The following is a 26,651-nucleotide window of genomic DNA, read 5'->3' as shown; positions in this document are numbered from 1 at the left end:
AAATACTTATTGTGGACCGACACTTACACAATTATAAATTATAATAACTTACTTTACTTCGTTATTTTAGATGTTTTAACTTACTTGTTACGGGAACCCATCAAACTATAGTTAAGTAACTTTCTCTATATACATTGGATTTTTAGTGCGCATGCGCATTAAAACCTTGTTTAATACACTGGTGAGATTGAGGTGATCCCTAATCACACGAGTGGTGTGTAAAAAAATCAGAATTTGAATTTGTAACTATAAATAAGTATTTAAAGTTTGTCGTTTTTCTGAACGAGAAAATCAGAATGTGGAGAACATCAGTTGTTACTGCGTCAGATCGTATATTTCCTGGTTTGGTATATCATGATCGGAAAAAAGAATTTTATGATATAGGTAAATATTCATACTGTGATTCTCTGTTATTGGTAGCAACTGTTGCTATGAGAAACAGTATTGACAAATATCTAATTTATTACTACCATTGTTTATTTTAATACTATAAATTGATTGATAATATCTTTAATGTGTCAATGTATAAAATATCTCGACAATTTATATAATTATTTATAAAATTTAAAGTAGCAATAATATTAAAGCTAATCAATAAATTTTTTTTTATTACAAGACCAATACTGACTATTACATATATAAAATTTAATAAAATTTTTATCTTTATAATATAGTATATTTAATTTTGCATATTCATATTTTTTATATACTTTTATATATATTTTTATGAATCAACATTTGTTTTTCACAGGAAATCAAATACAATCCAATTTGCCGCTTCAAATGGCATTGTATTTTAATGTATGGGTATATCCTTTGTGGTTCTTTATAATACTTTTTAACTTAGATGCAAAAGTAAATATCTAATCTATCGTATCTATAAAAAATATATAGAAAACTATTTTTTAAACCTAAAATGGAAAATGAAAAAAATATTATTTCTTTTACAGTATTATTATTTGACAGATGTTTATAAGTTTATAACTATAGCAGTATTTATTGTTATATCAATATTGGAAGGTATAAGATTATATTTGGGATATCTTGGAAACTTAGCAGAGAAGGTAATTTTTTAACATCTTAGTAATATAAATAATTGAATCAAATGAATATTAGAATTGATATTCTATCTGCATCTTTATATAGATTCCAGAACTGGCCAGTTTTTGGCTAATATCTACGCTCATACATTTTCCTTTAGAAATGTTTCTTCTTTTTGATAGCAAAACCAAATCTCATCTTAGCGAAACAATTACTAATAGTATTATGGCATTTTTGCTCGTTATAGAAATTATAACAGCTACTGTAGCTTTAAAAAAATCGGCAGATCATCATGCTAAAAGGTTTTATATCGTGCAGTTATATGAAATTGAAAATAGTGCACATTGATTAATATTTATTTCATATATTAATATTTATTTTATTGCTTTCAACATTTGACAATATTATTATTAATACGTCGTAAGACTTAACAAAACACAAAACAGATGATATGTTACATATTAATAACTTTTGTACTTTGTTAAACTACATATGTAAGTAATATATAGGAATATATAATTTTATATAAAATAAACATGTATATAATTTCCTTTATCTTTATCATATATTGTCCTACATATAACCTGTTTATATATTTTTATAGGCAGTATTCTTTTCTATAAGATATTATGTAAACTCTAATATATTTTATATTATACTACTGTAGTCACTTCTAAATCATGATCATTATAAAAGGTTCTCAAAGCTATTACATTTTTCCTTAGATTCACTAGAGATAGCTCCATGTTCCTTAAAATAATTTCATCTTTTCCCGCTTCTCCATTTGCTAATGCTAGTAAGAGTTGCGATCGAGTTGGCATCATACGTGACAAGAGCTGCAACAAAATTGATATTTAAACATATTATAATTTTTCACAAGTTACTAATGTGTACATTTATAAAAATATATAATTACATTAAATAATTGCTGCGTCATCCAACCATGATATGGTTCTAAAGTTTCTTTGTATGCTTTTCTTAAGAATATAATTAAATCTTCTGTTGCTTCTCCAGTTTTATGAGTCTCTACGATTTTTTCAAAGAGTAATAAAATCATGTGTAAGGCTCTAAAATATGTAACAATCACTGAATAAATATCTTCCATGCACTCATGTATCCAAAAATAAATAGCAATTGATTTATAATATGCAAAATGAATGAAAATTAATATTTTGGTCAGAAAATTTTATATCTATAATAATAAGTTTTGTAAATTTTATAAACCACATGTTCAATTATCATTCAATTGTAAAATATAATTTATTAAAATTAGAAATCTTATATTAGTAAATTAATGCAAAATTTAATATTATTGATATTAATAAACACTTTAAATCTATACCAAAGTTAATGCAAAAAATAAAATTCAGTAAAAAATTATCACCAGATATAAGACTTTGCCTAATTCTTGCAGATATATTCCAAGTAGCATGATATTCAAAATCAGGATATAAGAGATCTTAAAAATATCTTTGTGAAAGATATCTAAGAAATGTCTTATGTCCTGATTTTAAACTTTGTGTCCGGAATATTCAAAATACCTTCGTAACCACATTAAAGCATCAACCGCAACAAGATCTTTTTCCGTTGATTTTTCAAGTAAGATCATGTCTTGTAGAGTCGAGTTGGCAATTTTGTCCATAGAGTATCTGGTAGTAAGCTTCTATAATTAAAAAATATATAAATTTAAGATTTATAGGAATTGCTGATACTATCTCTATCAAAATTGCTGTTTATTTACATCGATATTGCCTTGCATGTCATATCGTACAGGTGCAAACAATTTGCCAAATTTATCTGAAATACAGATTTGTTTATGTCATGCTTGATCAGATTATATTTAGAGCAAGTTTTGTGAGAAGTTCGTGAGCAGTTTGATTTCAGTTCATTTTTTTAGAGTATACTCTAAATAAATAGAGTGAGTATTGTTTTTGCTATTCTGTGATTATATAGCATTATTTCGGATAGTTTGAGATTAAACTCGAGAATGAATATGTACCAACTGTTTGCACAACATCGTGAGCGGCTTGCAAAAACTTCTCGGTATTTATCTTGTTGTCGACTAGTTCGGGGAATTGCATTTTATTGTCAGATCTTGTTGCCATACAAACGTTATTCTAAACGGTTGAATTGAAGGATTACATGTTTATCTCAAATATATGTATATATGCTTGGCATTGAAATGGTAATTATCGCCAGTGTCTTAACTACTGCCATTTATCACTGTGATAAGGATTGGGTTAGGTTATTCCTTTCGATAGTGGAGCCCCCCTACGGAGGGGCGGACATACTGACTCCACGCATACATTTCAATAATACTTTTGTTTATCTATTTCTTTTTTATGTATACCTTTGCAGAATATAATAAATGGATATGTTATTAGTATGGAATATTTTTTTTGAAAACGAAGAGATTAATAATGAGTATGACTGGAGGAAATAGCACGCCATAGAGAACAACATCTAAAAATCAATAATTTCTCTGAAGATGTTCTTTTTTATTCTTTAACAGGTAATAATAAAACTGTATGCATTATTATAACTTTTATTATATTTTATTATATTTTTATATTATCTTATATTTATTTATAATAATATTTTGATTATTATAAATAAATATAAGATAAATAATTATAATATTATTTTATTATTGTAGAATATTATTTTAAATTACATTTTCGTATTCAATGAAATACTTTTGAACAATTGATACAACTTTTGAATTAGCATTATTGGAAAATGATGATACTCCTAAATTACCACTAGCTAAGCAACTATTGCGTTATTTTTGGCAATCAAGAAGTCTGTAGATCATTACTTAAAAAATTTGATTTTAATATTTCTATCAAAATAAATTAACTTAATCTTGGTTTAACTGATTTTTATCATTCTATCTTTATCAGTCATTAGACGAAAAAGATAGACTGACAAAAATACGCGCTAACATATTTATAAGCGCGTTCTGAATAATGGCGGCCTATAATGCACACATTCGTATTTCTGATATGTACGTATTAATGACTTTAAGGTCTTATTTAATTAGGAAAATTATTCAATTAAAAAGTTATAAAAAAACTTGTTTTATTCATCTCAATGCCAGATACAACTATTATTACGACCCAAAATTATTATTTTTCGATACAGAATCTTTGAAAAACAATTATTTCTCAAATTATGTTATTTTCAAATATAATGTAGTACACAATAAATAAGTTTTAGTACAACATATTGTAATAAAATGAGATGTAATTACGTTATTTATTTTTTTCCTTTTTAGTACAAATAATTATTAAAAATTACAAAAATAATTGCAGATAAGTATGTGTATATTAAAAAAACATATTTTTTTATTTTTATAAATTTCGTTCGTTACAAGGTAGACATGTTTGGCGGGTGATACCCGTTTAACCACGTCCCGATTGATCACTAGCCACTCACAAGGGCCAGAGTCTAGAATTTTTCCACTGTTCCAGCGCTGTGAGTGGCTAGTGGGACGTGGTCAAACGAGTGTCAATCTGTTTAGCCCGTGTTGAGTTCCATTTACAGTTATATTATTGGATATTTTGCATTACTACACTACAGCGGAGTAGTGTAGTAGTGCAATAGTGCATAATAATGCAGTATCGCGCAGTAATGTAATGTATAGTAGTGCATAGTGCAATAGTATAGTAGTGCAGTAGTGCGGTAGTGTAGTAGTGCTTCAAAATACTGCACTATTAGTAGTGCTCAGTAATATTTTTCTACAAGGGTACAATTATCTGTAATTGTCTTCCTTATTACCGTTGATGTATTTATCTTCTTTGCACGGATAGGAATATCTATTCCTAAGTTCGAACCTCTTTATTTTGCTAAATATTAAGGTTATATTTACAGTCGTGAATTTGTCTTCAGTGTAGTTTTTGGAATATTTTGATGTGAATAGATCTCATTACTTCTATATCACTAATAATTTTTTTCACTGCGTGATCGCAATGAAAATGACGAAACGGTGAAACCGTGAGATGGCCACCGGTGAAAATTTAGTGAACTATGTCACTGAAAAATTCGTGATCGATGCCCTGATATTGATAATATTAATGAATATGTACGTAATAAGACAGCAAGAGCGCTTTACAGTTGTCGCATCCGCATTTACATTTTGCACGTCCGCGCATATGTCAACAAGAATGTGTAAACTAACAGATTACTACTTGAACAGGGGTGACCACGTCCTGATTGATCACTAGCCACACGGGGGCTGATGCCTAGAATTTTTCCATTGTTCAAGCGCTGTAAGTGATTAGTGGTCAATCGGGACGTGGTCAAACGGGTGTCACCCCTTGAACAGTGCTACTAATCCATAGAATTAAAATTATGTTGTTCAGAGGATTTCGTTGGTATCAACATTATCCCCTCTATTTTTCGGGAAAATACGTGTAACCGAAATCGGAACTATAGACATATATAATAGACTCAGCATTAGCTATATACATCAATTCTTGGCAGAACGGTGCGAGAGGCAAAATATAGGGGAAGTTCTCTCTTTCTCTCTGCGCAGATAAGATACGCGATGATCTATTGACAGGTTATATAATAGTCGTGATGGATAGTTATATTATTCTTTATACTAACTTTATTCTATTAAAACTTTCTCGTATTCAATAAACTTAAAAATATATTATTTCATTTTAACAAGTATATTGCTACGGATATCAGATGATTCTCGAAAGGCCATTTTTATTTGTCAATAATGCGCGCGCAGTAAAGGACAGATATTCCCCAATATTTTGCCTCTCTCACCGTTCTGTCAAATTGATCAAATTGATCAATTGACAACCCAATTGATGGTATAGAAGAGTACATGATATGCGGGGTCTATATTATATGTCTATGGTCGGAACGCTGCCTCGAGAGCTGGGCCGGGATTCTATATATACCGCCGACAACTGTCGGTATCGTTAACTAACGACAGCCAATGGCAAGAACGATCCTGAAAAAAAGCGCGGCTCTCATTGGCTGTCGTTAGTTAATGATACTAATAATCGGTGGACATGTACAGAATCGACCCTGAGAAGCAATCCATGCGTTTTCATGCATTGCGCGGTAGGGGAAATTATTTTCATGCGCGCATGAACTGCGCATGAGGTCTGTTTTTTTGGCTGAACTGGTTGTACTAGTTCACAGTTTATCTTTCTTCTTCCAGTGTAAGTAGAGTTGCCATATTAAAATTTTCAAAAGGACTTACAAGCCAAAAACTCCGGACATTTCGGTTGCAACCCCGGACAAAAATGCGCTTAATATAAAAATTAATATAAAAATTAATAAAATTGATTAGAACAGTAAATAAATCATTATTTCACATTTAGTTGTTTATTAGCATTTCAGAACAAAGAGAAATTTAAACTGAATACTAAATAAATACTATTTTGATTTAAAATAAAAAGTATTATTATAGATTTAATTATAGATATTATAGATTTAATTTAAATTTTATTAGATATTAAAATAAAAAAAGTTTTAACTCTTATGTGATATCTGTGCTATTTGGTAATACAGAGTAATGCGATGCATGGAACGGAACGACCTCATGTATTCTCCATGCGCATCATGCGTGCAACGGAAACTGCACCCTGTATCATTTCTCGCTTATGATGTCACGATTTGAATATGGCCGCGGCGATTAGTCAGGAGTTTTAAACCTTTATAGAAATAATTTTATATATATATATATATATATATATATATATAATTATATATATATATATATATATATATATATATATATATATAATTTTTTTAAAATCCTAAGATGTTCCAGGGCTTGGAATAAGAAAGAATAATCAATATATTATCAATTAATAATTAGTAGCATTACTAAAAAAATATTTACATGAAAATTTGTTTTATAGAGGATTGCAAAATATAAAATTTATAAATTTGTAAAATAATATTTAAGCAAAGTTTAACGAAATGTTAAATTATACTGATTGTACCAATAATTAAAAAAATGATTAATGTTTCAAAATGAATAAAGAATATAGACTCAATATAGACTCAATGATTAAATAATATGTTAAAATGATACTGTGAATAGATATAAAAAAATTATTTTAAACTTTGTATAAAGATGCATAAACCAATTTTGCTGCTTATGAATTATTGACATACACATTTGGTATCAAGATAATACTATGTCTCTTGAGTTAAAGGAAAAACGGATAGAATTATTTTAAAACCATATTTTTCTAGCTAATTCTGTATTTTTAATTTAGTACATAGATTATTTTTGCCAGTTTGCCAAAATTAGTGATATAATATTGTCTTTGTAAATTTTTGGTTTGCTAGCTTATAACTTAAAATACTTTAAGATAAATTATTATACATATACACATAATAATAGAGAAGCCCTATAAGAGCTTTGCTAAAATTGATGCCAACTTTTTTTAAATTTTACTTACATATGTATAATCGCATACGTAAAATTAATTTTATATAAAATTTATAATTAATACAACGTAATTACAAGCGTACTTTTAATGTTTTACATTGCTAAATATGCTATTAGTATTTATTTATTCAACATATTTGCACATGTTATATATATTATTATTTATGTTAATAAAAGTTAATAAGATTCTTAAATGGAAAAAAAGGAGCTGATAAAAATAAGGCGTGGGCTTAGTGCGCACTATAAATCAATAAACAAATTTTATTTTAAGTACATAAAATTGGACGTTTTAGCTCAATTTTTTATGAGCTACCATCTTGAGTAAGAGCTACCATCAATATTTAAAGATAATTTGATGCTGTCTAATAATACACGATGCACAATTAATCCTAGATCTACCTAGTTGATACATGTTGAACCAAGTGATATACGTTTAAAAGAAGAAGGTCAAGTGAAGTAGAAAAGGAAAATCAAATTATTACAAATAAATAATACAAATAAATAATAGTAATGGAACAATACAATATCATAATAATGAATAAGATAAAATGTATAAAAGGAAAGACTGTAAAATTGTCAAATTAAAAGATAATAATTAAAAAAAAAAATTTTAATATTTTATATTGATTATTGCGTATTCTAATATGTTTTAAAATGTGACTGTCGTCACATTTTAAATATTTTAATAACTGACTATTTCTTGGCTTATTAATCGGTTGTAATATTTATTTTTAAGCTCCAGAATCACGTATTATATGTGAATAGATTAAAGAGACATAGATTACGTGAGATTATCTTTAAATGTTTGTTAACTAGCTAAGCTAAAAATGGCTCATACAAAAATTAAACGTTCACTCTTATGTATTAAAAATAAAGTTTATTAATTTATATGCACATTGGAATTTAATTTTCATCACTTCCTTTTTTCTAATTGTTTTTTAATTATGTTATTATATTATATTATATTAATAGGAATTGTGGTTATTATTCGTGCAACTATCTAGAGACTATTGTTAGAAAATAAATTATTATAAAGTAGTTCCCTGCATATTTGACAACGTAGAAAGAATTGTACATGAGTAAGATGTGTATCTCACACAGTTATCAAATATTTGTTATTTAACTATGCCATATTATATACGTTGTTATATAAAATCCATATCATCTATATGTCAATTATATATATGAGCGAATACAAGCTTCTATTTGATTCTCAATTGTATAAATTGTGTCTGAGAATATAATTTATAACATAAATATTCATAACAAATTCATCGTGTTATTGGTATTTAAAATAAAATATAACAAAGTAATAAAATATATAATATTTAAATATATAATATTATAATATATATTTATTTATATAAAGCGGCAGGAATTTTTTCAAATTTCACATGCAAATTACGCTATATTTTTGTTCTACAAGCCAAAATTGCACTTGTAATTTTAGAAGCGCAAGGAATATATAATGGCAGTATAATACTTTGATTAATGATTGTAAACGAAAAATGTGATTATTAGAGAAGATAATTGGTTGCGATTAACTTTTACTTATACTAAATAAAAACTAAAAATTTATTTCGATACAATTTTTACATTTTACATTCATAAATTAAATATTATATAATAAATTATATATATAAAACTCAAATATGAAATATAATAATAATTTTCATAAATATTTTATAAATTTTTATTCTCATTCAGTATTATATTTATTATGTTGTGTATATGTATGTATATATCTAAAAATATCTTGCATTAGTTCTATCTATGCAGATTTATCAACAAATATAATTAGCGCATAAGAGATACGTTTAACAAGAAATACGTTTCTGTACACATTTAATTAAAATAAACTTTTAAACGAAGAATGAATAAAAAATATATCTTTGGATAATTTACAATATATTAATATATATTAAGCTGATATTGCTTACGACCTTTGCCGAACTAGAAAATAAAATTACACATCATTGTTTCTGCTGACCTTTAAAAGGCAGTAGGAAGAGGATGTTTGAGCACATTTCCAATGGAGTCTTCGGCAACGAGAGTAAGAGTGGTAAGGCAGTGGAGCGGAGGTGGTGGAACTAACGCCTCCAAAGGTGGTCGTAAGCCAGGAAATTGGCGAAAACCCACAACCATTCCTCCTGATGTTTCTCTAAGCTCTATCACTCGTACTCCATATCGCGATCTCACCACGTTCCTTATAAAGAATAAAATCATAGCTATTAAGTCATGCTAAAATTTATTTAATTTTATTATTAATATATAATTAAAGTAGTTAAAAAAATTAGCTGTTAGAAGGCTTTTAAGTTGTATTATTTTTATATTTATTCTAAAAGAAGAAATCTGGACCAAATTATGAGCGATTAAGGATTTAAAAAAATAAACATTATTTAAAGAATTAATAAATTAAATAATTCATAGGATATGTTTTGAAAATTTATGGACTCACATTAACCAATCGAAAAAAAAAAAACATTACAATGTTTATTATTTTTATATTTTATATTATTTTTTTATTATTGTTCAACTATTTCATAGAATATACTTTTTATATATTTATTTATAATTGTATTTGGTATGTATCATGTATTTTAATTAGATTTTTTGTTTTCTTTTTGTTTATTATGCTTTTACAAGGGATTATAATTTTTATTACAGCTGATGCAATTATATAAAATCAAAACGTACTTATTGAATTGTTTTTAAATAAATTATTGACAATTTATTATTATGAACAATCATTATTTTATTATTACAAACTGACATTTTATTATTATGAACAATTATTTTGTTAAATCTTTACTCGTTTGTCATTTTTGACTCATATATATTTTTTTTATTTTAGCACTAGCATCAAGTTAGTTTTTTATCTTAAAAAATATTCTATTCGTAATAATCACAATTCATAAATAAGTAAAAGAAAGCCAATCAATGAATATGCTTGCTTGTTAATTGCTTTCTTTTATTTATTTGCTGTATCATCATATAAGCATTTATGTTTAATTCTTGTTAATCATAACTCACCTTTTTCCATCGTATTTTATTTCGTGATGATGGATCCTATTGGAAAAATTATCCATTTCGCTGTTAAACCAGCGATGATACGCGAGTAATGCCGCACACGATGAACCCCAGAATGTCCGATCAGGTTGCGAAGGAGGTTCCAAAGCAATCAGACTCTTAGAGAGAGATCTGTTAAGTTCAGGACTAGCTGGTGCTGAAAGTCTTCCAGGCAACTGTCTCGAAATAGGCGATGGTGCAGTTCTAGAAGTTTCCGAGAGCAATCTACCTCTTCGTGGACTTGATAGCGCGGATTCTTGCACAGTTACTGTAACGCTGAGGGGTCTACTAAGGGCGATTGTCGTATGTTGAGGATCCCTTCTAATAGGATTACGATTGAAATCGATTCCAGCCGCACCCACGAAAACTCTATCGACGTAGTCAAATCCTCGACCCATTATCCCCTCTCGGGTGTGACCGAGATCGAAGGTATGACCAAGTTCGTGTAGGACGGAACCTAGCGTCGTTGCCAAACAACCACCATGCGTGCCACGATAATTACTATCATCCATGAGTTGCTCGGTATCTATGATAGTGGTGTCTAAGAATCTTGATAATACCTAAGAATGATATGAACAAACATACTTATGAAACATCGTTCTTCTTTTCAGTAAAATTTTATGTGAAATAAGAAGTGAATTTCTTGGAATCTTCTTTCTTATATTGAGTTAATCGATGACTAATGCTAACCTGAGCCATACATGTAGGCCAGGTGTGAAGACATGCTGAACCAAAGAGCGCTAGACCGCCTCCACCGAGAGCTGCGTGACCTTGCGTTCTCGCTAAAGTGTCTTCGTGCGTGCGAGGGCTAGGTGCGCCGCGATATCTTGTGCATGACAAAAATGCTAAATATTTGCGATCTTTGGACGCTAAGGGACCAGTCATCAGCTCTCGTGCGATTAACTCCCACAATTCTCTTTGCTTCATCGCTCGTGCCTGATCGACGTGAAGCATACTGTGCATCACCAAACATTCCGGACCATCCAAGTCTCTTTCTAACTGAAAGGTTTTTCTGTCATAACCGGCTTCTAAGAGCTTTTCGGCTGTCAGTGTCTGCAGAAGTCTGGCACCGAGCCCTATTCTCGTTGCCGCACTTTCAGGTGATCGATCTTCATTACGCGGACCCTGAAAATACAGATTAAACTATGACTTACAATTTTGTTTTGGTGCGAATAAATCGCAAGAAAAAATTAAATAAAAATTTCATTGAGTGAGATTGAGTGAGATAGAACAATCGGATTATTCAGAATAATGTAGGCAAGGTTAACACGATGATATGGTTATTCATGTAGAGAACGGAAATCGATAATTGGAGAATTGCATGCTACGTTCCAATAGCTGAATTATGAGTCATGATTACTTTTGCATTATGTTTTTTTAAGTCAATTCTTGCTAACCAAAACAATCCTTACGGAATGGAAAGTAATATTCCCAGTAATATTTTCTAAAGTATTCCTAAAATAATTTTCCGATCTGAGATTTCAAGCACTCATGCAAACAAAATAACTCTTATTATAAGAGAAGAAGATAAGGGAACTGATTACATGAATCAAGCGTGGTAAAAAGAATGCATATTAAAATAAAACAAGATTAACTTAGATTAAGATAACATAATATGAAAAATAATTAATGTTTTGGCTCATTTTTGAGAGCACTCAATAATCAAATTGTTTCATAAAGATGATGATCATAAAGATAAGAGAATCATGCTTCAATATCATTAATCATAAGCTGCATGGTCAAGATGTACATAAAATAGGCATGTAACGATTTTGTCAAAAAAAAAAAAGGAGGAGAATATAAAAAAAAATGATACTAACTTAGCTCAAAGTCAATAGTTAATAATAACATTAAAAAATTTAGTTCATTCCATTGTACTGATATAAAGAATTCTTAATAAAACATAAACATTATTTAAAATATAAAAATACAGTTATAAATACAGTCATTATGAAAAAATAAAAGACTATAACGATAAGAGTAAGAGTATAACGGTAGCACGAGTGAACTTGTCAAATATAATGGAATACGATAATAATGGAATACATATTAATCATGATACAAGAGATGATACAAGAGAAAACAGTTTGCATTCCTATTATATTTTACCTACAGTACAAGTGATTAATATATAGTTATAATTTACTATTGTTATTACCTGAAAATAACCATCGTGACCTGCACAGATGACGTAGACCGGTGTCACCCGTAGTCTGGTGGTTCTCGGTTCGTATATGAGGACCAATCTTCTTCTATATCCGCCTGCCTCGAGTTCTAATTTGTTCGGACCGCGTGCCAGATCCACTAAGACACGGAATTGCCCGGCGATGATCGGCCACTCCGAAGTCACGTTCTTGTGACTTCGAACGGTAATATAACTGCATAGCGCGGGTGCATGACCTCGTATCAGGGCCAAGCTATAAGTCAAGGTCTCACCGTCCACTAAATTACGTATCACGATGCCTTCCGAGTTACCGTTTGCCGAGGTACGATGACGATGATGGTTGTCTGCCAATGTCGCATTCGCAAGTACCTAGAATTACACACGCAAATATTTCATAATTGTAGTTTGGAATACTTAGATAGATTCTCGTGTGATATCAAAGTATATAATAACACTAATTTTATATATATATATATATATATATATATATATATATATATATATATGGTTATAAGCATGAAATCTTGACAGAGAACAATGATTTCATTATATCAATTTATAATAACTTAATTTAAATTAAAAACTTTAAATTTAAACTTTAATAACTTTAAAAAACTACAGATGTGTTTTTAGTATATATATTCAACTTTAATCACAAGAAACAATTTGTTAATTGTGAAATACTTGTTATTATAAAATCTATTATTGATTAGATCAATGCGGAACAAATGTATCGCTTTAATCATAATCCAATTAAATTTCCTGAGGGGTATAGCAGTAAATACACTTTAAAGGTTTTATCGACTCTAGCAACTTCCTTACCTATTTTCATAATTATAGACACAAAAATTTATTAAGACTTATTATAGCAATATTATAGCAAATTCCTGCCCATAGGACTAACTTTCTGTTTTTGAATTATAATAAGGTACGAAATAAGACTATATGAGATTATGTTATTGTATGACATAATCATTGCATTGTATGCATATATGTATATTATAATATATGTATATAATATAGTTTTGATCAAAATTGTTAGCTACCTATATCTTTTTTATTTATTTTTATCTAATTTTTTTACTTGTATGGTTTCCTATTGATTATCGACATTATACATAAGTTTAGAGGATTTTTAGAATAAAAGATAATTTAGCAAATGAAATACACATAAAAGGACTCTAGATAAAAAAAGAAAATAAATGCTTGATACTTTTGGCCAAGACTGGTGTGTGTGTGTGTGTGTGTGTGTGTGTGTGTGTGTGTATGTGTGTGTGTGTGTGTGAGAGACATAACACACAAAATTGTCTTATTAATTCAATCAATGTATTAATTAATAATGCAATTTTATAAAATCATTAAAAAATTATAAATCTAGAATTATATGAAATTCTTTTTTATAAATACATCTTACATAAATCTTTTTTATAAATATATCTTGTAAATATATATTTCTTTGTTATATATACTTTGGTATATATACATGAAAAATAATCTCAAGTGTGTACGACAGTATTGTTTAACTTGCAAGTTGTTTTGTCAGAAAGCTTAAAAGTTTTAACGTGACTTGATAAGCTAAGGAATAGCAACTTGGACTACTTAGTTTCACGTCGCATTTAGAACTCTTTCGAAAGCGGCAGTTTAATTTCCCACGAGTAAAGAAAAACAGATCGATACGCCAATTCTCTGGCAGTCATTCGAAGTGATCACAAACACTCGATCACGAGTATGAAATTTCATTTCCGAGAGTTTCATTTCCTGATTTTAATTATTACGGAGTAGGAATATTCGAAATAGATACTAGAATCTGTAGATTTCAATTAATAAATGATACATCCATAATGAAATAAGCTCTAGACCGGATATATCGGCAAAAGGCACTTTCAAAATTGCGGAACGTAATTCCACTTGAAATTTTGCATTTCTTGCCAAATCAAGGATAATTAATTTAAATTTAGCAAAGAAGACATGGACATATATGTGGGTCTTATTTATTGTATATATGTGTGTTCCTGCGATCAACTTTATGATTGAACAGCGTCTTCTGTCTGTCTCTAGGTCTTTTGGTAACTATAGTTCATTTTTATTTCAAGAATTTTAGAGTTTTATCAATTCATTGCAGCCGTCTTGAATTACATCACAAATAAGGAAACATATGAAAATTACAAAATATATAAAAATAAAAATGTTTTTCGATAAAATAATAACATTTGCAGTCGATCGAACAGTTTCATAAAATATACTAAAAACTTCTTTTTTTTTCAAAAGTTTTCGTTATGTTTTTCTACTAACATCATAATTCAATTTAACTTTAATTGATTGCTGCTGACTCAATTTTGTTTAATTGATTTAAAACATTTCTTTAAATATATAATTAAGATGGTTTAAATATAAGAACGGACTATTATTTATTCAAATCATGTTGGTGGATATTATAATATTCATATGTTATCCCGACGTTTCAAAATGACAACGGACCGATGTAGTAACACCATTGAAATATAAAAATAGTGCACTCTAGAGTAGGTTTCAATATAGATTTCCAAATGACATTTGTCTTTTTTTTTATAATCTCATGTCCCCACGTGTTATCTATCATATGCGCAATACAGATTAAACAAAGATATCGATACTGATTTAACATCTCCATCTTCATCTCCATCTCTCTCTCTCTCTCTCTCTCTCTCTCTCTCTCTCTCTCTCTCTCTCGGACTTTTTTAATATAAGTATATTATTTAATATAAGTATTATATAGAATGGTTTAAAAGTTCAGAAACAACATTATAAAGTTGATTTGTCGCCAATATTAGTGTTATTCCATTGCATCGTTCATTAATAATCAATCGTTAATAATTTACATATTATAATGTTTAAATATACTTATTTCAAAGCAATTACAATTTACAAAAAAATGTAATAATGTCTTCGTAAATATCACAAATTTCAATTCGTATTAGAAATAAATAAAAGAATCCATCTAACATTCATAGAATTATTATAACATTTTAAATGTTAACATGTCAAACAAACATTGTTTTTCCAATTACCGATGCTTCCGATTCCACTTTTTCAGTTTCCGTCCGGATTTCACAATTCAACTTTTTGAAAGAGTTTTTGACATTCTGCCAAACAAAAATAAAAATCTGCCCGATCACTATAAATTTCAACATGTTTATATTATTTAAGATTTCTTCGGTTTTAGAAACAAATTTTCAGTGGCATGTTATATTTTGATGACTTTTTTTGAAGAGAATAATGTTACGAAAATGACATAGATACTGAATATATCAATAAATGTCAGTATCACAAATTATCGTGCTTTACATGTCCACATTTTTTTTGTGATTGAGATCTCTAGCAAAACACTATTCTAAGGTGGCAATCATAATTAAAAGTTAATCCTTTAAAGGCTAACAAATATATGCTACTCGAGACTACTGCGCAAAAATCTTTTAGGATTAATCCGAAAATTTTTTACAACTTGTTTTTCTTATTTAAAGTTTTGGCAATATCTTTTAGAATGAGCTTTATTTAAATCTATTTGATGATTCGATATTTAATAGAGATATAATTTTTTCTACGTATTAGAACATATGTACTGAACGTGAATGAAACGTGGAAAAATGTAAAAATTACAATAGCTCATGCGATATTTCTTATTATTTTATAACAAGAAAAAGTTTTAAAAAGAGTTACGTATGTGCAACATTCATGTTCAATCAGTGCATGTGCAATCAGTTTTTAAATTAAACGCAATTAACAATGAACTAATATCGATGCGGATATACGTTTCAAGGTGTTATGTAACACATACTGGAAGTAAAATTCCGATCACATTATAAAGTTATTCAACGTTCGTGGATAAAACATGAACGTTCGAGGCGAAATAAAAAACAAGATTAAAAAAAGAGTTACAACTTTGGAAATATCGGCCGCGAGATGTTTTCCCGTCACGTGCTGCGATCACGCGGTAAATTTCGTAACCGTCAACTAACGCGTATTACTAACACACGGACTAATTCTCTGTTCTTCCTGTCATTAGCGCGCGTCGCATTAAGTGTCAGCGGAGGGACGAAACGGAAACTGCGTTTTCATGTCACGTACCATTATTTTTCTTCGCAATTTAACTTTCGCCAACCGGTATTCAGTTTTCACAGGACCAAGTGATTAAATCCGTATCAGATTACGAACTTGCCGGCACCTATTTTATTTCGATTCTATTTCAGCCAGTCACAATACAATGGACCTCCCAATATGATAATATTAGACCCCGTGGAAATCGCATAGTCAGCAACCCATAGTCTGATACGGACTACCGACTATATACCGGCTCACCAATCACGAGCAAAACAGATGACAAATGCAGCACTTTGTTGTAGCTGCGGCACGTCTGTGCGATCTTTTTCGCTGCGTGATTCGTGTGAACGGATATCTTGAACGGATGTATCCTTTGTATCCTTGATGAAACCTATTTCTTTTTTAATCTTTAGAGAACTCTACCGCAAGAAATCAAATGTCAAAGCACTGATGATGTATAACAATTTTCTGGGAATCTTTCTACAGACTCTCTGACTGATTATTAGAAATGATTTATAGAAATGTAACGCGATATCGTGGCCGGATTTCGCTGATTCGCTGGACTTACCATTTTGCTAGAGACGAGGCGAGGTAGTCGAACGACGCCGCCGAAAGACCGAGCTCAACCTTGGCTGGCTCATGCGGAGATGGAGACTGTGGCGCCGAGGCGACGGTGAGTGGCGGGTTGCGATACTATACGGCGCCGCCGCAGCGACGCATGCAGACGCCCGCGCCCGCGTCCGCGACCGCAGAGGCGTCCTCGCTCGATGCCCCCCCGCGCGCCTCTCCGCGTCGCTCTTTGCCGCACGGGTGGTCCTTTCCCTCGACCGGCACGTCCGCCACTGCCAAGCCCACGTCTTGCCACCCCCGTCATCGGCACACTGCGTCACCACGGTGGTATATGCCGTTGTGTGCGACTGCAAAATGCGACGTGAGCCGCTGCGAACTAGGCTGCGAAAATGCGAAATGCATTGCCGACTTGGCGCTTCTTATTTAATACGAAAACAAACAAATAAGCGAGCCCTTATTCTGCAGTTTTACGATTAAAAAAATCTGCCTCGTTGCCCCGCTGTTTGTTTTTTTAATTCTCTAATGGAGTCATGTGCGGACTCGCGGATTTCACTGACGCCCAGCTTAGACACGCTCTAAATTGTAAACAGAATTCTATCTTGCATTTTGATGCGAATAGGTCTGCGATATATCTTTGTTTTGTTTTGTATTTTTTTCTGGATGTTTCGTAACTAACTTATAATTTTTCTCTCTTTTCAATTTATATTTATTAATAAATTTATTAATAAAAAGTACATGTTTTGCGAGCAGAGCGGCTCATCCTTTACGTAGATCCTTTACATAGATCTAGGAAGGACACGTCCGACCACAAATGTCTCAAGATTTATCGTCGCTTACGATTTATGTAACTACGGTACAGAGTTTTTATTTTTCAAACTTGATGGCGAGTCGCATGCTGATCGTCATTTTTATAAATTGCACTGCTGAAGCGTGGGAGTGTCGTTTTCTATCGGAATGAGAATCTTCACGTGCTCGAAGTATCAAGCAGTTGTAATTTACGATATCGCGCGTGAACGTTCTAATTTTCACTCAGGATGAAGCTAACGCGTCTACGACAATAAATGAAACATACGTATGTACTTCCTATCGCACAAAATTGTCGCGAGTGGAAGATTGAACATCTACCAATTTCCGCCCAACAGAGAATTGGATTGTGTTAGGGCGTTTCTCATCAGGACTTTCGCATTTTCGTTTATATGACTCATCTGTCTGTTTCTCGATAAAATGATCGCTGAATTTCTAATGAAAATTTATGCGAGATTTTTTTAAAGCACATTTAATTTTATTATCAAAATTTTTATTATATTATAGTTTTCTTCGATTATTATTTATTTAAAATATATAAATATTTCTTTAATGGCTTTTCTTTTCACATTCTATTTATTAAAATAAAAAATTATAATATTGTTATAAGTTAATTCACATTAATGCTTAAGTTAATAACAATTATAAGCGATTTCAAAATTTTTTTGAAAAGTCGAAATTGGAAGATTTTGAAATGTTTTGTAATTATTAATATAATAATTACGCTTTAGTTTCATCAATTATTAAAGTTAAGAATATTGAAATAATTTTATATTATATTAATTAATATAATTAATAAATTAATTAATTAATAAATATTAAAGCGTAATTATTTAATTTCCGCTTTTAATTATTTTAAATTTATACTACTACGCGATATTGTGCCAATATTTATAATATGCTTTTAAGGCTTTGGAGTTTAGCCCATTAATTTTATTTGTCAGCTTGCGTTGCAAATGAATTAATTATAGATCTTAATGGTTCTTTGGGGAGTAAGACCGAGTATCACTCAACGAGTAGAATTAAGGGATAGGACGAAAACCAGCTCGTTTGCAAGTTTTCACAACGATCCTCATTTTCCGGCGTGGCCAAAAGGATCAATACACATGTATTGCAGGCAAACATGTGCATATTCGCTCACGAGCTTCAACAGCCAAGGGTTAAACTCTTCACTGACTTCCGATAGAAATCCGAGATTACGAAGTTAAGCTTCAAAGAAGAATTCTTACCTGCTGACAGCTCTCTGCATCACATAGCATCTGGCGATAGTTTACGCAAAACGAGATCGTCGGATATAAATCAAATTGCGGTTGAAATTACGTGCGATTTAAAGTTGCACTCCCTTCCTTCCCGCCTTTGTATGAATCAAAACGAAATTTTGAAATTCTCCGACATATGAACATAAGTTGTTTGTAGAATCTATCCAACAATTCGCACAACGATACTATCTTGCAGATACTATCTTGTTGCCATCAAAAGGTATGGTACTCGGTTGAGAGATCCAAAACTTAAAATAAAACATTTTATACGTATTTTGTATACCAGCAATCATTTTGTATATGACCAGAGATTTTTTCTACTTCTACATTCTGACAATCTGTCTACAGTAAATTCTTTCGTAATTACGATACGAGTATTGCGATTGGATAATACAAAGTCACTTTTCCTCCCGTTTAATGCGTCGATATTCTATTCGATTCTCGAATAGGTATATGTGTCATCTATTCATAAATTCAATTTGCAATAAGCGGATTATACATGCAATAATATAATAGCGAATTCGATAGATTTACACTGATTCCATATTGGTGTTATCTTAATATTACTAGTGCAATACGGTTCAGATAAATATGATTAATTTCAGTGTAATATTAATTTAGAGTAACACTAAAATAAAATAGCACTGAACTGATATGAGATGGGTATTAGACAATTCTAAGCAATTTTTACAATAAGAATATTAATAAAATTTTTGATCACGACGTAATATTTCTTTGTATTGCAAAAATTTTTTTATTTTTCATATAATTTTTAAAATTTTATGTATATACTACGTATGTGTATACTACGTTGTAGATAAGTTTTTAAAAATTAATTAACATTTATTATAATAAATTATAATTATAAAACAATAATTAAAAGAAATCGTGGCTATTCCTCAGCATGCAGGCTTTTAAGTGTTAAATTTCTATATGAAATTCTATATAAATTCAAACTATTCAAATATTTTCGAGAGGAAATAAGAAGAGGGATTTTTAATCAATATCACAGCATTTGATAATTCAAACCTTATAACAGAAAGTACTTAATAAAAAAATACTTTATATAATATAATATAATATTATATAATATAATAGTGTTTTAAAAAGCTCTCAAGGTAAGTTACAAAAATATACAATAAAAAAATGGAGAGTTCCATTTGAGAAAACATTGGTCACATTGATCTAACTTTGAGAAGATCATTTAAGATCAAGTCCATATTTTTATATGTCCTAATATCCTATAATTTTTGTCTGAACATTTTTTCATATCTAAAGGTTTCCAGATATAGGGTCTAGATCAGATTTTAGAGACATCCTGTATACATTTAAGATTATATTGGCGCGACTTTTATTAGTTAAACATAAAACTTATACGACAATAATTCAAATCTAATTGAATATGAAGTTTCTTAACACTTGGGAAGAAAGTATTAATTAAATATAAGTACCAGAAAAATTTGCATTTAATGTACACTAGTGCAAGCTGTCAAATTTGTTATCAGTTTTTTGAGCGTAGATCGAGACATATTTTTATTTCATCTTTTATATTTATATTTCCTTGAGATATTTAAACTCAATTTTATTCTGTTTTGAAGATTTAAAATTGTCCATCGGATTACCTTAGTATTTGTAATTGTCATATAACTAAAGTAAAACGTTTCTGGGATATCTTATTTTGAATCTATTTTTAAAGAAGAATTTTAAGGCTCGGTTCTCTCGCGGCGCGACATTTGGTTGTGTGACATCGGAAGCGAGAAATGACATGTATAAAGTTTCTTGCGTCATATAGCTTTATCTTGTACTTTTCCCTTAAAAACATGATATTTTCGTATTCTTAAAACTTGTAAAAAATATCAGAAAGTAAGTATCTGTCCAATAAATCACGTAAAAGTGTAAAATAATTCTTGAAATAATGGTCACTGCTCAGCTATCAGAAACAAGATCTAGTGACTAACTAGATCTAGTGATCTGGTAATTTCTGATAGTTAAGCAGTGTACCGTTATTTCAAGATTTATTTTACACTTTTATGTGATTTATTGGACAGATATCTTATTTTCTGATATTTTTTACAAGTTTTAAAAATACGAAAATATCATGTTTTTAAGAGAAAAGTACAAGACAAAGCTAAACGGCGCAAGAAACTTTTTATATGTCATTTCACGCCTCTGATGTCATAATTCAATATGGCTGCAGAGAGACAACCGAGTCTTAATGCTATTGATAAAACACATGTTTTATTCTTTAACATATGTATGTGTATGTAATATGTCAAAGACTGTGGGACGTCAAATGAGTTAAATATGTTAAACACATTTGACTTTCGAAAATGCTCATGATCTGGTCATGCTCTAGAGATTTGATTTCGGTCTATTATAATATTTTTCAGTTTTCCATACAAAAGGATGGGAAACTGAATTCACTTAGGACAACTATTGTGCGAAAAATTTCAAAAGCATGTCAATCAACGGCAAATATGCTATTCAAAGTACAACTATGCTATTCAAAGTGCAAAACATGCAGGACGTTAACCTCAAATCAACTTTTTGGGCTCATTGGGTTCATTGACTCCTCCCCCTTTCCCTCCGTCTACGGTCTAAACAGTAGGTAAATATAAAATAAATATATTCTTTTTCTATTCTTGGAATCATTTGAGGAAAATAAAGTTTATACAAATGAATTCTTATAATTTCGAAGATTAGAAGAATCAAATTATATAAGAAATATCTCTCTAATTACTTTAAAGCACAATATGATCAATCATTTCTATAAATGCTCATTGTTAAACAATAGAAAAAAGAAATGGAAATCCCTATTTTTGATTATGTATTATTTTTTTTATATTCTTGTAGCTGATCTCGAGATTTAAAATACTATGATAAAATATTTTCCATTTAAAAAAACAAAATTTATATGACTTTGGCGACGTCACTCAATGTCAAACTAATGACACCATCTTATGTCCGCCTACAACTTTTATAGTCACCATTTTCTATCTTCCTCACTTTTCGAGTTATTCGCCTGGGGCGATTAAAATGAAATGCCCCTGTATAGCAGAGTGAATTTAAAATTATTAAAAAAATTAGAAAATTAAAAAATTTATTTTTCTTTTATTAGAGTTTTTTAAAAATATATATTTCTTCTAATTTTAAAATTTTATATTAAAATTCCAAAAATTGTAAAAATTGCAATCAATATATCGAGTACTATATGTGGAGATTGAAATAAACTATAAGTTCTATAATTCTGTTCTGCTATCTCTTGTTTATCTACATTTTGATTGGTAATATTGATTTCTTTTTTTGTGATTAATTTATTTTTTACTAATTTTTTACTAATACAAGATTTCTGAATAGATATCTATAAGATATCTGAATAGGTTTATTTAAAATGCAAATATAAGTTTCAACAATAAAGTGTGGAAAGTAGCTTCTAAGATAACGCTCAATATAATCAAAATTATTGAAATTGCAGTTTATTTAGCTGTAGCAATATTTAATAATAATAATCATGTATTTTTTTGCTATTTGAAGTATTAAATTAATATTGGGATAGAGAACTGTGAATATTTATAATAAGAAAAGTAAATGCTGTTTTCACGACATTATCGTCAATATACAGGAATGTTGTAAAAAAAGCTGTATCAAAAGAAAATAGGCAAAACAAAAGAAAACTGAAAAAATATAATTTTGGCAATCGATTTCTATAATTCAGACAATATTTTTAAATACTGTAAATATAAATGATTAATACGGAAATAACGGAAATTGCATCAAAATTTTTAACAGCGTTTTTTTTCAAAATTTAATTTTCCAATTTTTTGCAATAACATATCTTAAGAACTAAGCATCTCTCATGAATTTGAAATTTAAAAGCAATTATTTGTTAACATCATTATCGTTTGAATCTTGGACAAAAATTGCAAACAGTCTGTCAATTTTACATCCATCAAACAAAAGAAAGTCGAGTTATGATTTTAAACGACAATTAAAAAATGAATTATATTTTCTCAAACTATATATTTTATATATGCATCAATAAATAATTTATTATCCATTAATAATTTTAATAAAATATATTGTTCTTTTTATATTCTTGATGATATAAATATCATTTTTCTTTTATAGATTTATTTGATTTTTTAATAAATTGAAGTTGAATAAGTATAAAATTCAAAGTTACACTTTCATGTAGATTTTTGAAATTTTACTATTTTGTTTTTCATGTATTTTTTGTTATAATTGGTCCTTTATCCTTTATGATATTTCAGTTATTAGTTTTCAAGTTTTCAGATATGCTCCTGCATATTAGACACAGTATTATAAAGTACTTCATTGTTATTTTGGCTTTTTTATATAACTAAAAAATAAATAAAATGATTAATAAAAAAAATGATTAATAAAAATTTGATACTATATGATGAAATATGTATTCTTTTGATAAATTTATAAGTTTTCAATTCTCTTTATTTTATTTTTTAAATATATTAATGACATACAAGGTATCTTATTTTAATCAATCTGGAATATTTTAGAATCCTTAAATTTAAGACAAAATTATGTCGAATTGTCGAAATTTTTTATGGTTAACATTTTTTTAAATAAAATTATATATTTTTTGTTATGTAAATATAAATCCTCTAATTATTTTAAATATAAAAGTATTAAGATATAAATGTCAAAAAGTCAATAATTTTACGAGATATTTTGTACTTTATTCTGGCATATTCTGACAAAATAAAAAATATCTATAAAATATTCATTTTTTGATAACCATATTTTTATGCATGCAAGCGAAAAATATTAAAGTTTTTTAATCATGTTACTAGGTGAACAATATGGAGAGATTGTTTATGCAAGGAAAAATGACCAGAGACATAGATAGCTGTGCAGCATTAACATACTACATTAACGCTGTGAAGGATCTTCTTGGAACAAACGTAGAGATTAGAACAGCAGAGAGGACCTGATGGACACATGCGTTCAAGGAAGTCATACAAAATCTTGGACAAAGATAAATAATTGATGACAATCATGATTATTACACATATGACAAGATGTTAAGGCTAGATGGATGGATGGATTTTTTTGTATAAAATAATTAAAAAAATTAATTTATGTAAAGAAGATATATAATTATGCAATTAGCAATATGCAAATACTTTTTTTAAAGACAACTACATGCTTTCTCTACACCAATCGATTTGTCTTATTATTTTATGTATAAAAGTATTAGATATTATTATCAAAAAATTAATATTTTTATATGTAAAAGTAATGTTTTCAATTCGCTATAACTTTTCTTTGAAATATTTTTGTCTTAAACTTAAGGCTTCTGAATAATATTTTAAGGGATTGATTAAAATGAGATCCTATCTTATATTTTATATATGAATATTATTGTTGTATAAAATTATTAAAAATAAGATAAATAAATTATTAATAATAAAATAAAAGTAACGTGTATATACAACAGTTATGAAAGGAGAGTGTAGAAAATTAATTGTAGATTTATGATTTCTTTTATTTTAAATATTCTCATGAAATTTTTATTAGAGAAGTTTAAAAGATATTTTAGAACATCCATTAAATACGAGGGTGGTTTGAAAAGTCCGTGCAAAATCAAAAAGATAGCATCGGTGTGCATCAAGGTTATTTTCAGTTAGTAACATCTCTTGGAAGAACATACACCAAGTTTCAGCCAGATTGATCTATTTTTCTGTGTTTGGCGTTCGTCTGAATCGAGGAAGTCGAGTGATTTCCAAAAAATGAATGGAAGAAAATTTCGTGTGTTGAAACATTATTTTAACATTATCAAACATTATTTTATGAAAAGCAAATCGTCTCAGGAGACTAAAAAAAATTTGATAAACATTGTGGTAAAACTGCACCTTTGATTAGAACAATTTACGAATTCTAAATGTTTTGGAGTGGCCATATAAGCACAAGTGACGTTGAATGTTCTGAACACTTTGTTGAGGATACTCCAGAAATCATTGATAAAATACATGATATGATGGATGATAGAAGAAGAATCAAGGTGCGTGAGATTGCATAGTGCTGTGGACATCTCGAATGAACAAGTACATAATATTTTAATTAATATTTTGCAACAACATTTGTGTATGAAAAAGTTATCTGCAAAATGGGTGCCGCGATTGCTCACCATTGACCAAAAACGAAATCGTGTGAGGTGTTCCAAGAAATGTTTGCAGCTGTTTTAGCGGAATCCACAGGACTTTAGACGTTGTTTCGTCACGGTGGAAACATAGATACACCACTACACGCCTGAGACCAAGGAACAGTCTAAACAATGGACAATTGTCAGCGGGGAATCTGCATCAAAGAAGGCGAAGACCATTCCTTCGGTCGGGAAGATTATGGCAACTATCTTTTGGGATTCGCAAGGAATAATTCTCATTGATTATGGAAAAAAATAAAACTATTATAGGTGCATACTCATTGTTATTGGACCGTTTGAAAACCGAAGAAAAATGTTCACAATGGACCCACAAAGTCCTTTTCCATTATGACAACGTACCAACTCACTTCTCTGGAGTTGTGATTGCAAAATTGATGAACTTACGATTCCAACTCGTTTTATTCTTCAGATTTGGCTCCTTCGGACTACTATTTGTTTCCTAATATGAAAAAATGGCTAGCGGGAAAGAAATTTTCAAATGAGCGGAAACGAATGCTTATTTTGTACAGTTGGACTAATTCTATTATTCGGAAGGGACAAACTGGAACAGCATTGGACAAAGTGTATAAGCCTAAAAAAAGATTACGTTGAAAAATAAAAAAGATTTATCCTGAAAAAATAAGTAGTTTTTATTTTTGCACGGACTTTTTAACCACTCTCGTATTGTCAAAATTACATCTGATTATGCAAGAATATTTCTAATAATATCCAAGTGGCAAAATTTGATAAGGATATCGATATACAAACATTTAAATATTCTTAATATCTCTTATGGATCTTCTAAGATTTTTTAGATATGTTTTGTGGATATTAAGAATTTTTTTCTCGACATATTTACAAATATATCTAGAATCAAATTTTATTTGGACTAAAATTTGATAATAATTGAAATACATTTCGGTCATTAATTTACTTTATATTTTAAAAATGTTCTTGAAATAAAAATTTAAAATATTTTAAATTATTTATTTTATTTGATGATATTGAAACATAATATAACATGGCTCAAACCTTCCAAATGTTCTAGATAATTACAAA

The 26,651-nt window shown here is 29.3% G+C and overlaps 3 protein-coding genes and 1 long non-coding RNA gene across 6 annotated transcripts; 2 read left to right on the top strand and 2 right to left on the bottom strand.

The window, feature by feature from the left end:
- The first annotated feature begins 97 nt into the window (after positions 1-97).
- LOC105423701 (transmembrane protein 17) lies at positions 98-1,576 on the top strand. Its single transcript, XM_011633557.3, has 4 exons — positions 98-384; positions 752-855; positions 951-1,064; positions 1,147-1,576. The coding sequence occupies exons 1-4, from the start codon at positions 297-299 to the stop codon at positions 1,387-1,389; spliced, it is 549 nt and encodes a 182-aa protein (XP_011631859.2). The 5' UTR covers positions 98-296; the 3' UTR covers positions 1,390-1,576.
- LOC105423699 (glycolipid transfer protein) lies at positions 1,396-3,307 on the bottom strand. The gene is made up of 5 exons (XM_011633556.3): positions 3,041-3,307; positions 2,783-2,838; positions 2,583-2,704; positions 1,958-2,108; positions 1,396-1,877 (listed from the first exon to the last, which is right to left on the bottom strand). Exons 1-5 carry the CDS (start codon positions 3,144-3,146, stop codon positions 1,695-1,697), a joined length of 618 nt encoding a protein of 205 aa, XP_011631858.2. The 5' UTR covers positions 3,147-3,307; the 3' UTR covers positions 1,396-1,694.
- Positions 3,308-4,665: 1,358 nt separating this feature from the next.
- On the top strand, positions 4,666-26,508 carry LOC105423702 (uncharacterized). 3 transcript variants are annotated; one of them, XR_967426.2, is made up of 4 exons: positions 4,666-4,801; positions 17,298-17,451; positions 21,802-22,019; positions 24,241-24,854. It is a non-coding gene; the product is annotated as an uncharacterized LOC105423702 (long non-coding RNA). The 3 variants fall into 3 exon arrangements; XR_016140581.1 differs by having other exon boundaries at positions 4,670-4,801; positions 17,192-17,451; positions 24,241-26,508; XR_016140580.1 differs by lacking the exon at positions 17,298-17,451 and having other exon boundaries at positions 4,746-5,125; positions 24,241-24,855.
- LOC105423703 (uncharacterized) lies at positions 7,261-17,485 on the bottom strand. Its single transcript, XM_011633558.3, has 5 exons — positions 17,347-17,485; positions 12,696-13,070; positions 11,228-11,662; positions 10,502-11,097; positions 7,261-9,674 (listed from the first exon to the last, which is right to left on the bottom strand). The coding sequence occupies exons 1-5, from the start codon at positions 17,347-17,349 to the stop codon at positions 9,461-9,463; spliced, it is 1,623 nt and encodes a 540-aa protein (XP_011631860.2). The 5' UTR covers positions 17,350-17,485; the 3' UTR covers positions 7,261-9,460.
- Positions 26,509-26,651: the final 143 nt, after the last annotated feature.

Source organism: Pogonomyrmex barbatus, unplaced genomic scaffold, assembly GCF_055798465.1.
Source record: "Pogonomyrmex barbatus isolate J1 unplaced genomic scaffold, ASM5579846v1 scaffold6, whole genome shotgun sequence".
Classification (NCBI taxonomy): domain Eukaryota; kingdom Metazoa; phylum Arthropoda; class Insecta; order Hymenoptera; family Formicidae; genus Pogonomyrmex; species Pogonomyrmex barbatus.
The sequence above is the reverse complement of the archived record's forward strand: the minus strand, read 5'-3'. Positions and strand labels throughout refer to the sequence as shown.

Coding starts and splice junctions, on each gene's coding strand:
- LOC105423703 (XM_011633558.3), bottom strand. Junction 11,098..11,227: donor GGCCTACATGTATGGCTCAG/GTTAGCATTAGT, acceptor TATCATTCTTAG/GTATTATCAAGATTCTTAGA. Junction 9,675..10,501: donor ATAAAATACGATGGAAAAAG/GTGAGTTATGAT, acceptor ATTCTTTATAAG/GAACGTGGTGAGATCGCGAT.
- LOC105423699 (XM_011633556.3), bottom strand. CDS start 3,146: ATGGCAACAAGATCTGACAATAAAATGCAATTCCCCGAACTAGTCGAC. Junction 2,839..3,040: donor CGATGTTGTGCAAACAGTTG/GTACATATTCAT, acceptor TCTGTATTTCAG/ATAAATTTGGCAAATTGTTT. Junction 2,109..2,582: donor GCTTTAATGTGGTTACGAAG/GTATTTTGAATA, acceptor TACATATTTTAG/AGCCTTACACATGATTTTAT.
- LOC105423701 (XM_011633557.3), top strand. CDS start 297: ATGTGGAGAACATCAGTTGTTACTGCGTCAGATCGTATATTTCCTGGT. Junction 856..950: donor TTTTTAACTTAGATGCAAAA/GTAAATATCTAA, acceptor TTTCTTTTACAG/TATTATTATTTGACAGATGT. Junction 1,065..1,146: donor TTGGAAACTTAGCAGAGAAG/GTAATTTTTTAA, acceptor ATCTTTATATAG/ATTCCAGAACTGGCCAGTTT.